Raw genomic sequence first — 14,601 nt, forward strand, 5'->3', positions numbered from 1 at the left:
TAGGTATTGTTAACACCGGATCTCAACTTTCGCCATTATTAGACACTAACTAATGTAACACGAGGTCAGAGTAGATAACTTTACTCACGAGACTTGCCGGAAATTTTGACATTTAACGCTAATGTTTGGGGAATTTTAGGAAATGGCAATTTTTCCTTACAAATACTTAGATAAATAGTATGTAAACCATTTGCATATACTCACGGTTCTATTTAAGTATTTGGCAAATTTAAATTACATAAATACAAAAACATAAGTCATGCGGTCACACCCCCATTAGTGTTATCGTCTATTTTTATCAAAGATTATGGCGATGTCATCATTTCTTACGCAATTAACAAACTAAAGAAAACGCACGGAAACAGTATGTCACGTGTGACCATAGTCACGTGCTAGTATAGTCAGTCATTCCACTTTTGCTGTTTGTAAAATCAAAATCATATGCATAGGTACCTAGGCAGGTATACCTACTAACTTTTGTGGTTTCTAGGCGCTTAATAATCATATATTAAATTAAATGAACAATAAAGAAGTATGTATATAAAAATAATTTCTCCGTAATCCTACTAAAATTGAGCTTACGGCGGACTCAGGCCCAGTGAGGTAAATATTTCCCAGGTCATTAGCATAATTTAGAACACTTCTGTTTTTAGCGCGCCAACAAAAATATTTACTTCCTGAAGTCTCTTCTTGAAAATAAAACCATTATTCTTATATTACGGAAATGACTCCTGCTCGCAATTTGGATCTCACCCAAGACTGGACATGTGACTATAGTGACTATAGTCACATGTTCAGAGGTACCTGAACGTGTCTGGAGGCACGTACTTTCATGAGAACAAATGCTGTTTATACTGCAGGCCTGTTCTTGTAAACTAAAAACTTCAGCCATTCACTGCAAGGGAAAATGCACTTTATTCTAAAGAGCCTAAGTTGGTAATGAAATGACGTGAGAGACGGTAATGATGAACCATTGAAGGCGCGTGCGAATAGCGTGGGAGTATAGTGTTAATTTGCACGTTACTCATTCAAGCAGTTACTATGTATTTAGTGATAACTGATTGAAATTGGGTCAACAATGTTTGTTACAGTTGATTAATATCTCAAGGTCGCGCTATTAATCTTAAGATGCTTAGAAGTCTAGGTAAGCTAATGAGTAATAATAGTACAAAGCCTAAAAACTTCATTATAATATAAACAGTCTCCTGTAGTCCAATTTGTAACTCTTACCGATTGATTTTAATAAAAAAAGTGAAGCCTGATCTAATCTGCATATCGAATCTGTGACAAGTTCAGACCGACCTGTCACGCTCCGACAAATTCGCAGAAACAACTGAAAATGCCATTACTAGCAAAAAATAATTAAACTTGCCAATTAAATAATCGTTTTCTTTTGTCTCTCGGGCATTCTTTGTTCCATTTATATAAATGCAATGTAATGAAAAACTGTTATGTAATAACGAGGCGAGGTCGGTATACAACCAATCAGTTTAGTTCCTACTATTGTAGGCTAGATTATTTGGATGTTTTGTAGTAGTTAGCTATTCCACGGTAATGGGACATTTTAACAGCAGTTAGTTTGACAGGAAATACTTTAATCAAAACATTTACAAAATATGTGAAGGTCATATCATAACCTTCCGTGTGTGAATCCAATTCGCACATGCCTTGATTTTTATGAGGATTTCACAATTCCATGATCAAATGGGAAGTACCTCGTTATTAGTTTCCAATATAATATTTATAGTGTAATATGCTTCCTTCTAGGAAAACACATGTTAAGACAACTAATAACAAGCAACATTACTCAGAATCTAACAAAATGAGTAGATCCCGCAAAACAACATATTTAAACACTTTAAACTATGACAAGTTAAAAGTGGCGTACCCATCAGCACATCAGACCTGCTAGCATGAGCGTTCTCGCGCGCGACTCATGCTAGACGGTCACATCTGTGTGGAAAAGTTACAAGTATGTTATCACTAAAGTGATAAAGTCTTTCATGATTTGCAATCACATATGGCAGTCACGTACGCAAATAGTTTGCGTATTTAACTATAACGCAATGTCACGCAATAATTAACCCAACATTCTATAGATAAACAAAAGTGTATGGTTAATTTTATGATATTTATGAATATGTAAGTATCTTATACGAATAATATTATGATCTTCATGATGTTCGAAAGAACATGAAAAAAATATAAAAAAGGTCCATATTTCAAATATCTCAAAACTGTGACCATTCTTGGCACAAGCGTGTAGCTCCATTAACTGTATCGTAATTTAAATCCGTTACATGGCTAAAGCAATAATAATATTCCGGATTCCGGATATTTTTATAACCAAGACATTCAAATCGCTAAAATAAAAATAACCTCCTACGTATGTATGTTATACGTAATTGACCTAATTCAAATGTATAGTTCGTTTTTTTTAGCATTAGAAAGAACTTCGCAGAAGTAAACTTGTGGTTCCAAATCCGGCACTTTTAGCGGTAATAATTTGAAGTAAATTATATGTATTGACCGTGCTACATTAGATAATTCAATAATTATTAACAATTAAAGAGCCTGATAAAAACTGTACGCTTACTTCTGTGGAGTTCTTTCTAATGCTAAAAAAAACGAACTATAGGTCAAGCAAATTTTATGCTCGTCAAACATTTTTATTGCCTGGCCATTTTACATACATTCAGAACAATAGTTTGATAGCGCAGATATTGGAATATTTCGCGAACATTCTCGTGGAAATATATCTGATCGTGGAGATCGTTTTTATTGCTTATCTTTATCTTAATAATGTACTTATTCATCCGTCATGGATAGATAAACATATGTGGTCGTTTTCTAGGTTGTAGAAGGTGCGGATATCAAAAAATATGATTTATGACATTCATTGTTAGGAATTATAATTTTTGCATGCTCTATTAGGAGTACATTGTACTTCTAATTTTATGTCAGAATCTATTTATATATCCATTGTATTCAGGCAAATAAATAATTTGTATTTGTATAACGTACGTACGGGAACCCTCCCGGGAGTGCTAGCTCATTAAAAGCCCAGTCGAGAAAAGGCTTGTATAAGTCGAGAAAAAGGATTGTTATACAACTTATATCGTTTATTCGTCATAATAATGTATTAAATTAACACTTCAAAGTTATCTTATATCTGACTTTCTGAATCAGAAATATTCCAGTATGACGTATTAATCAAAACGTCATTATACAACATCGTCATCAGTAATTATTATCGGATAAGCGAGGACGGTAATGATGTAATGATATACCATCTCCACTCGATGGGAGTCTCGTAAGGGCAATAACTTTTTATTATACCGTACGTATCGTACCCTAAATTAATAATGAAATCACGGCAAAATGATTTAATAAGACTGGCCAGAGGAAATAACTGACGATTTAAATAATAAGCAAATTTTTAATTATGTACTTAGCGGGTGGTCGGACCACATTTTTGAGGAGCAGAGATATATGTGACTAAGAAGTTTTCTATTGAAGTATATAATTATATGTAACGTAACACTCTATATCCCAATTTGTACCATTAGTAGGTACCTACGTACTGTAAGTTGGTCAACGTATCTTAATTTAATATATTTAATTCTTGAAATATTTAATTGGTCATCATAAAGGTAAACTCATTAATTACTTTTAAGTTTCTTGATATTGGACCTAGTTGCTATCGGTCTCTGTCTCACGACCTAGATAAAAAATGCAAAGTACCTGAAACTATTAATAGGATGGATTAAGCCATAACAACAAACAAATGTGGCATAAATCAAACTTTTATAGCAAAATACCATGAGCTTAATCATTCAACGTATTATCTTCGAGCGTTCAATAGGTACCTATACATTGCCTGTCAGAGATATCTTGACGTGCTGGACTGTACTGGTGTGAACTAATTCCATTTTACATGTGCCTATTGGATGATTGTTTCAGTCTAGAATTATTGAATTTTCGAACCAAGTATCCTGACCAACTATGCATTATTTTTGGGGTCCCTTTGTTTCCCATAAAGTTTTAAGTCATAATGTATTGTTTGTCATATTATCGTTAGTCATAAAACTGAAACCGTTAACTTTTCAGGATTTTCGTAAGGTTATTGTGTAGATAGGTTAGGTTAGATTTGTTTTATGGCAATCCTGAAAAGTTACGGGTTTCTGAGAAAAACCAATTATGACTAACGAGAATTCTGACAAATAATACATTATGACTTAAAACTATTCGGGAAACAATAGAGACCCATTATTTTTATGTCTCTTGAACTTTATGTACCTAGCTATAGTTATACCTAAGAGTTTAGTGCACGTAGACTTCTCTTCACGCATCAATAGATTTTTAATAGACACACTAATCAGATAGTTTGACTAACAAGCTCATCAAAGGGCTATGCAGTACAAAACAGTTCTTAATCAATTTAATTTTAATATGTATTATCTTTAACTAAAGAACCCTCCTTCAGCAGTTAGGCTAAAGCAAGTAATATATGTAGCAACAGAAATTAAAATGAAAGGTACGAGTAAGTAATCTAAACTGAAAATTACAATGTATGTAGTTTGCCTATCTTTATCAATGAAAAACAGCCAATTGCAAATAGATAAAACTCGTACTAATTAATACCTACTACAATGCACTTGTTACACCATGATTACGACGCCATATCGCACGAATCAAGCAACCACGGCCAGATAGCAATATTTATAGAACGCTCACTAATCACTCAATCAAGGTAAGATTAGGAGTTGTAGGATTTGACGTTTGTAGATACGTTAGGCACTTACTAGTACTAAAAGTGAGCGACCGCTCTGATGGATAAGGACGTTTCTATCTGATCTGTGAGATCTGTCTGGTAAAACAGCTAAGTACATAGCGGGTGATCAAATCCACTATATCGAGGCTCACGCGTTATATACCTAGGTAATCGATATACCCACTATCATCCTTTAGATCACACTACTGAAGGATGATAGCTTGCCTAAAACTACTTTTAAAAAATCTTAATAATTTAAACGGTAACAATGTGATAAATCAGCTGCATTCGTTTCAAAGTCTCATTAACATGATTAGTACAGGTAAAGACCGATTAACACTAAACTGTTGAATTTTGAATAATTGATGAATGAACGATAAGATTTTTTGCACATCGAAGGTCATACAGGTGTTTTCATGCGTCATTTATTCAATAGTTATTCATTGGTATACGTATTACGTAGGAGAATCATTATTTGTTTCAATACTCGTATCAATTGGTTCGAACGAATGATATTGTGACTTCGCATTGAACTTTCATTACATTTAAGGATTTTTAAACCAAGGTTTTATTTATTTACCACACATTCAAGGTTCTTATACTCGTCAATAATTGTTTTTATTTAGACAATAATCGCATTTTCAACTTGTATACTTATATATAAGAAACTCGTATGACAAACTCAACAATTAACAATTAGTTAACAGTACCTAGCTGAAATAGCCCACGCCTACACGTTGGCAAGGTGCGCGGAATGACTAGTACTTTCCCTTCAACACTTAGCTATGTTTTTTGTTAATGCAAATCTACAGAGGTGTTGAGATTGTTGCTATGTACTTATGTAGACACTTTATCTATGATACCTATAAAACTAAAGCTTTAAAACAACACAGTACTCTGACTGATGACTGCTATTCAATAATTGGTAGGTAATTAGGTATTGATAGTATCCATGTCAATCCGGGCTTGTTGATTTCCTTTAGTTGCATCCCATCCTCTTCTTCTATACATTTTGCGGGTCTTTTTTGCATGTTAAAATATCAGTACGGAAGCGAGTGTCGTCAGGAATGTCTAGCTGAAATTGTGTTCCGTACGGTAGCCAGGTATATTTACACTTTGCTGCAAATGCTGCAATTAAATCCTACATACGTGTTATTGCCACTGTTACTTATCGTAAATGTAAAGGAACAGTCGTAAAAGCGGACTAAGATATGGGTGTACAAATGTAATGCTTTTCTGCGTTTGCACTGTTGTTATAATGGTTGCATGCCTAGTATTGTCGTTACTGAGAGCATTCGCCAAATATTTCAGTCCGACTCAAGAGTATATTCATACTCGTAATCTCAAATACTTAGACTAAAAAATAGCAAATAAAAACTTCCCACTGGTATGTTTCAGTCAAAATGTAACTATTATCACACGCGTGTTTATACTTTGCTACACTTTGCATTTACCTTAACTGTTTACAACCTTGTCTTTACTTTTATGACCGCAAAAACAATAACGCTATCGAGCTTGTTTGTTTTGCATTTTCATGGGTACCTAGTAGGTTAGGTAGATACTCTGAGCAGTATAAAAAAATGTCGTAGGTACCAATATTTATTGTCGATTGTTAAACAACCTTAGTCAGACGTGGACAAAAGTTAAATTTTATTTCTTTTATTGATTTAAACATAATATTATTGAGTTGGGACACGCATATAACTCGCTGGTAGCAATTACGTATGTTTATTACAATATTTTAATATTAGATAATCTACTTATCAACCGTCTCTTTAAAGACTTAAATGTCCATGTAACTTACCAATCGTTTACCATGAAATCATTACTCTTAACTTACCATCGCATAAATTGCTGTCACAAAATACCGTGGTAACCATTGCAAGTTAAATTAAACTTTTTATAAACCTTCCGCTAATGAACACGCGTCTCGATAAATCATCGCAGTTATTTTAAGTACAAAATACACCGAAAACTTTAATTGAGCAACATAAAATAGCCGGTTACTGAGATTAAATCACAGACAGTTACATGGAGGACTTTTCTCTGGCCTTATACAGAAGTGGAATCTCGACGCCAGGTATTTTTCTCAGGGATAAAAATAATGATAGGCAGTTCCAATCGTGACTAATATAAATATCGTTGTCAAGGAACACCTTTAAATATATGGTTGTCGTAAGAAATGTCACTAGAAGAGAAAAGTTTACTAGATAAAATATAAAAGGTCAGGAGATCAAAAGCTGTAGGTACGTACTTAACTGCTTCATCATCATCATCATTTCAGCCTATATACGTCCCACTGCTGAGCACAGGGGACCGATTTTTGAATTTCGATCACTCGATTTCGTCACTCGAAAATCGGTGGAAAACGGCGAAATGCTAATTTTTGAAACACGAGCGATCGAAATTTGGAATCTAGTGGTATTGACCACTCGATTTCAATTCTATTAGTAGAATTTAAACGCCTAGCAGTGGAGATATTATTTAACGAAATACACGAAATCGAGTGGTCGAATTTCAAAAATCGGCCCCCAGGCCTCCTCTCATGCGCGAGAGGGCTTAACTGCTTATTAATTATTATTAAAATAGAATCTTTAGATAAAAGATATGTAGCTTTTGATTTTCATATGGACAATGCCTCAACTGGCCAAGACGAGAACAGCTGTATCTGTCAGCCGTCAGCTGTGTCAACTGACGTACGCCATGTTTGTACATCAGCGGACGTCAGATGTTTGTCGGCATCAGATTACGTCGAGACTTTAACGTACATGCTACCGTACGTAACGTTAAGACAGTAGCATGTACAATCGACGTCAAAAATATGTTTACACTTTTGCACCTTACTTCCATGTAATTAGGCGAAAAATGTAAACATATCTTTGACGTCGACTGTACACAAACACATTATATTACCCATATCGCCCATGTGCCCACCAAAACCGGTTCATTCTTATTTATCAACTGCCTGAATTATGTGGTAAACATATTACAGTTTTAAATTTATTTTAAACTAAAGTAAAACATATAGAAAGTTATAAAAACATATAGAATAATTACTATGGCATCTGTTTATTAATTAGCTAGGTAGCCACCAGCACTGTAATTAACAAATTAGATAGAGTAAGGCAAACATTGAGGCAAAAGAAACATTTCTCTTATACTCTCTCAAGAGCCTCGAGCAAAGTAAACGATGCTACTCACCATGACCTTATCCAATTTTATATTCAAAAATCGAAGCGCCAATTTGCGTCATGCGTGAAGGTTGATTCTAGAAATAACAAATGACAGCGCATCGCACCCGGTGCAAAATGTAACTAGATGGACGCGACTGATATTCTACACCTAGGCTGAGGTTAAACTGTTGGTACCTAAATGCAACATCTGCCTGTCAGGCTGTCAGTAACCAAGGAACTGTACACTTATATTTTACTCAGAGAGTTAAAGTAGGTTACTACTATGTGTACCTATATTATTATACTTATTTATTTTATTACCGTAGTTAATACGTGCAAAATCTAGCCTTAGATTCTCAGTTTCACAAAAGTGAGACATGCTCGCCACTTGATGTTTATTAACTGGTTTACAGCCTGGGTGGCTTCTCACACATTGCTTAAAACCAGACTAAATGTACATTTATCTTTTAACATTATAATTCACATTCCTGCGGTTTATTGACGGGACCAAAGCAAGATCGTAAACTCTGCAAAGTCCATGTGAACCAAGTTAATTTAGTTCTACACGAACTACCTACTCAGAGTAGTCTACTCTATCATTAGCTGTAAGTAAGTACATATATGTACAATTACGTAAATATACACTTGGATTGGAGTTAGGTCTCATTAACTCTTTTTTATACAACCTAGTCAGCTAAATGCAAAAAAAAATGTATTCTTAGATAACATTTTCTTAAATTAAGTTCTGTTTTATTAGACATTCATTATATGGTAGGTAATGTAGTTACAACAGTGTGTGCATACGTACCTATGATTAAAATTATTAATATATATATATACATACAATCATACATGAGCATAGAGTAAATTAGAGTGGTGTAATATCCAAGTTCCAAGAATTGACCTCTTATTTGTCTTACTATTTGGATTAGTAGGCCACTTTCAGTCAGCTTCCGACATTCGTGAGAGGAAATGGAATGACGTTCTAAGCGACATATATGCTACATATAATTCCAAGTAACTGAGAACTAGCGGCATGGTCTTAGGTTCCTTGTATCTATTTATAATTCCCCCGCAGTACTACTGCGGTTAGAGTTGTTAACTAGTACAATCTCTAGTGTGTAGTTAGTTCTAGTGAATTGCAAGATTCACGAATTCAAAAAGTTTTGATTCGCAGCATCATAAATTCCTGACTTTCGTCATCTGCCTTTCTAATATTGCACGTATATGGAAGAGAGAAAATAAAAGATTTTCGCTTTTCATTTTAGATCCTTAGGTTTGAACATCGAATTTGAGACATAGTCTCAGTTAAGTACATTTAATTACCTTAAGTAAGCTTAGTTGGTGTATAAGTAAGTAGCTTGTCGGTCAGATAAAGTGCATTTTATGAGCCCGGTTCAAGAAAATTAATTAAGATTATCTCTATGGTAAGATGGTTAGACACTGTAATCCGCCTAAAGTGCATAAGAACAAGTATTTATGTGACTTGACAGTTGCTTTCATGGTTGCTAAGCTATGTAGTTATAAAATAAAGTGCCTGATTTCTGTTATTTCTTACATCAAGCTAAGATAGAGACAGTATATAATAAGTAAATTGATGTTTGTAGATAATCTTAAACAGTTTCATAGACTAGACTAGATGTAACAAATTCGAGTTTGTACTTTAGTTCGTTTAATAAAGTAAACTACGTAAGTATAAATGTACTTTATACCTACGTAGACTATATTGACACTGATTAGAGATCAAAGCCCCTCAGATTTTTACCAGATACAATATCGATACCAACGAACTATTAGATCCATCGCTGATTGATACAAATAAATAAACTATACCTAAGGTACGTATTAAATAGGCGAGACTGAAACATTGTCGTTTACTGATTCATGTAATCATTGTAATCGGGCAATACAAAGATCATTAATCACGCGCCGAGGCCACAATCTTGGTTATCAGGCTTGTAATTCATAAACTTTATAGGACCGACCACTTTATAGGTATTATCACTTACTGACCAGTATAAGACTTCCACATCCACACCAAATATTTTACGGAATCAAATGACATTAATTAATTGCATGCCTAAGGTGGCTGCCAGTACCTATTTAGTCACAAAAAGTTTTCGTTAATGCTAGCCCCGAATATTCAAAATTTAGCCACGACATGCAGTGACATCGGTTATAGCACCATTCACTTGCACTTTGCACATAGCCAATACTAATTTAGACTATCATTTTTCAGAGAGATTGTGGTTGAGAACAGACTATTTAAAACCCTTTGTGAATAGTTTAGTGTACGACGTGATCGCAGGTTCGAGAAACATGCTCTAGAATTCTAGATAGATAGATAGATAGATAGATAGACTTTGGCAAATGAATGGTTATAGGTACATCTAGTTTTAAAACGCCATATATCTCAATAAACTCCTCTGTAACATGGTTTCTCAGAATAGAGTTAATCTTTCTTGTTTCTTTATAATTTATGTCCTATTTAGTTACCTTTAAATTACTAAATATAAGCAGACATCGTAACATTTTCCAGCATTTTTGGTGCAGCAGAGGGTGTTAGCGGAATTGATATAGATAATTTCAACTGAAATGGTAAATTAAGGTTAATATAACATAATTAACGCTAATTAATCATTAGGGTTGACATTATTTATACCAATTCCGTTAACACCACACCGCTGCACCAAAAATGCTGAAAAATGAATGAATATAACATTGTTTTTTTTTGTATTGTTCTTTAAAAATGCAATGAACTTAAACTTGCCACACACGTTTACTGCCGTCCCTTTTGAAGTTCAAGATCGATTGAATCGTAAATCGATTTCTCGGTAAATGAACCGATTGAATGTAAAAAGTTATGACGAGGCTGTTGAATTAATCAAAGTTTGTTTAATATTCAAGGGTAAACCTACAAAACCAATTAAATTTATTCCCTTTTTTTAACATTTTGTCTTGAGACTTTATCCTTGAAACGCTATCATGCTCTTTATAGCCAAAAAGGTTGCTCCTATCAAAATGTAAATAAAAATATTGTTTCCATACTCCACCGATGATTAAATTTACGACACCGTGATACAATCAAACTTTTTACTTATAGTGAACATTATACATCGTTATAAAGTCCATGTTATATTGATGATAAAACTACGTGGTCTTGTTCGGTAACGCTGATATGGTGTTAATAATAATGAGTTTGAGTTGATAGACTTTGATAGCGGTCGTTGACTTTTGACTGTCACGCGCACTGTCGTTTAAACGATTGGCTGAATGCCAGTGCCAAAGTCAACGATGACGAGCTGACTTTCTTTCAATTAACAAAGAAAGTTTGTGTACAGATTTTATTTCGGTTTATTGCGGTAACGACATTTTTTTATTCAGCCGATTTATTATCCCATAGTCCATCGCATTCACCCAATAGTCTAGTTGGTTTTAGATACCATCAACTCTCAATAGGGATGTAGGTACCCCTTACTTACGAGTACCTACATTTCATTAAAGTGTCAAAAGTAGAGAAGAGGCCCTACGTGTTGGCTTCGGCTCCGCGCACGCTTCCTGATCCCAAATGTCCGGAATATTCCGTGATGTCTTTTTATAATATTCTATTCTATATCTACTATTTAATCTAATATATCTTATATCTATATCTAATATATCTTATATCTACTATTTACCTTTGAACTTGTATCTCACCTTTAAACGTTCCACTACAACGTCCAATGATGGAACTATATATAGCATCCATTCATGATGAATCATGAATCATTTACACACGTCAATCGGTATTTTGGCAATAATCTAGTCGTCCGCTGCTGCCTTATCAGGTTTTATTAGGGGCCACGTGCGTTTCGGCACGTCGACCACAGCCACCACAGGCTATTTGATAACTACACAACCTTTGCCACTGTCTAAAAAAAGGCTTTTAAAATATTATCTTAGTTCAGCCACGATGACATTTGGCTTTGGTGCGTTAATGTTTATTATTATCTTCAGATACCTATATCGCGAATGATTCAATACTTGTTGTTTAAAGCAAAGTTCAGTTAGGTCAAAATTCAAACTGTATCAGATGTGATCTATTAGAAATAAGTAGGTATAGGTACCATACCCGGCCGATGGTCGATGGGGTCGAAAAGTGCTCGAGTGGAGACCACGGACTAGCAAGCGCAGCGTAGGACGTCCACCCACAAGATGAACGGACGACCTTGTTAAGGCCGCCGGAAGACGCTGGATGCGGATCGCTTCCAACCGGTACGAGTGGAGGTCCAAGGGGGAGCCCTATGTTCAGCAGTGGACGTCTTATGGCTGAGATGATGATGATGATGATGAGGTACAGGTACCTATACTTAAACTCAAATATTTCTCGCTGCTTCAATTCAATCGCGATTGCTGCTCCTATACGTAACATAAGTTAATTTTCTTTAGCACATTTGCCTAGGAACAGCTGTTTACTTAAAACACTTGTCATTTGAGTCATTTGACGCGCATTATTGACAGAACAAATCATATAACAACTACTAACTAAATATTAGCATTCTCGTGCATCGCAACCATGGTCGGACAATCATAATGTGTTTGTTATTTATTTGCTCTTTGTATCGATGTGCCAGGATCTGAACGTCACGACTCACATACGTCTAGACCACTGGTACCTACTTTTAATTTTATTGTAATTTTTAATATATTATAATATAATCATGTTAAATGTTTTTGCATACCTAACTTGTAGAAAGTGATTGCGTTGTAGAAAGTGATTCTATAGATAATATCTACTCAACGCAATCACTTTCTAGAACTTTGAGCCTTTAAATTTTTTAAGAAAATAGGTCAGCGACCAAAAGCCTTAAAGGCTGTGCCGGCCATGCCGTAATTGAATTTTATTTTCAACGTTCATACTCTTTTTCAGCTAACATATATATGAAGTCTTTAAGTGTTAGCACGCTTGTACTTGAAACAGCGCAATAATGTGAAATAATCAGTGATATCGTGCTACAGCTGCATGCCCCTTCTACACGTGTACACTACGTAGTGTAACTAACACAATTCTAATCTCTAGGTAATCATGGACTTGCACGCGGGCTGTCATAAAGTCATAATATTATGCATTTAACTATATGTATTGGTTAACAGCACAGTACCAATATAATTTATGAAGGATATGAAACTTGGTTTTATAAAACAATTAAAACCATCATTAAATAGATATTATCGGGTCGAAGGAGTAATTAAAGAACTTGGTCGTATCGTACTGTTTATATGTAAATAATCTTTTATTTATTATTTACACATAAGCAGAGAGGCTTGTGGAGTCCCGCAAACTATGATGGTGACCAATAAGATTTAGATTTTACAAAAATGTAGTGATTTATATTTTTTTTTATTGTCCTCAGTGTCCTAACGCGAACATCACAACCATTCCACGTGGCGCTAGCGGTGCTGGTGGTGCTGGCCTGGCTGGCGCGCCCCGCGGGCACTGGTAATCTGCGCGGCTGGCGCGCGCTCTACGTCGGCGCCGTGGCCACGCACCTCGGCTCTCAAGTGTGGATGACGCTGGTCTCCGGTAAGTGTTGACACACCGGACGCTGCTGCTCCTAGCGTGGCCGTATTACGACAATCTACCTACCACTCTTCTCTTCTTTTTCCTGACTCCTTCCCATTTACTTGGGGTCGGCCCTTCTAATCATGCGTCGCCAGGCCGGTCGGTCCTGGGTCGTCTCTGGTTTTAGATTTCCATTCTTCATGTCTTTTCTTACAACTGCCATCCAGGTTGTCAGGGGTCTGGGCCCCGAGCTACAACAGCCACAACCAGGACTTATTTGTCATGTGTTCTGTTGGTCGTCGTATCACATGGCCATACCACCTTAGTCGGCTCTCTACGAGTTTTTCTTGGATGGGTTACGGCTACATATGTGTTAACCCTTTGAGCGCCACGCCTATCGTGTGAGACGCATCATCATGAACCTTGAATGCTCGAAGTTTGATAAGTATAGGGCGCGCGCGTCAGTTGACGTGTTTGGCGGTCAAATGGGTAATACCAAAGATCGCTTCTGTGATTCCAAACCTAACGCGACAAATCAAGGTTGTACTTATAGGACATGTAGGAAGGATTACATAGGTAAAGTCATTAGGTATGTATTTTTGTTTTTCTGCGATTGCGTAAGATAGCTTTCCTCTGATTTACTAATTACTAGCTGCTAAGATACAAATCAACACGCGCTATGACGCATCTGGAAAAGCCATGATATAAATAACCTACGTTTATCTACCCAACCACAACCAAATTTCAACCTCAACTTAGTGCGCAAGAAAATAAATTATAATACAGTTACTAAATTACTAAAATAGCCACCATAATCGCCGCAAAGGCCGTTTTATTTTTATCAAAACGTGACAAGTTATACGACATACTATAAAAGCCAATCAAAATCCGAATTGGTCTAATGAACTTTGAATTAAGTCCGAAGTCCGAACCGAACGTGCCAAAAATACAGTCGATTAAAATTTATGTTAAACCTTTGGAAATAGCTTTGCAATTCCAAAGGATTGGTATCTTGTAAAAACATTCCAAACGACATAATACAAAATTGACCATTAATCATAAATTTTAATTTGTTATTGATACTTGATCCGTACCGTGTACCGTAGGTAGCT

General features: G+C 35.5%; 2 protein-coding genes across 2 annotated transcripts in view; both read left to right on the plus strand.

The window, feature by feature from the left end:
* The window catches only part of LOC134680285 (bifunctional arginine demethylase and lysyl-hydroxylase PSR), a 359,994-nt gene that overhangs the window by 238,696 nt on the left and 106,697 nt on the right, over nucleotides 1–14,601 (plus strand). The gene's annotated exons all lie outside the window — the stretch shown is intronic.
* The window catches only part of LOC134680290 (transmembrane protein 205), a 29,264-nt gene that overhangs the window by 4,774 nt on the left and 9,889 nt on the right, over nucleotides 1–14,601 (plus strand). The window contains exon 2 of the mRNA XM_063539397.1: nucleotides 13,341–13,510. Within this exon, the coding sequence (XP_063395467.1) occupies nucleotides 13,341–13,510 (170 nt within the window). The remainder of the gene's footprint in view (nucleotides 1–13,340; nucleotides 13,511–14,601) is intronic.

This window comes from Cydia fagiglandana, chromosome 3 (genome assembly GCF_963556715.1).
Source record: "Cydia fagiglandana chromosome 3, ilCydFagi1.1, whole genome shotgun sequence".
Taxonomy (NCBI): Eukaryota; Metazoa; Arthropoda; class Insecta; order Lepidoptera; family Tortricidae; genus Cydia; species Cydia fagiglandana.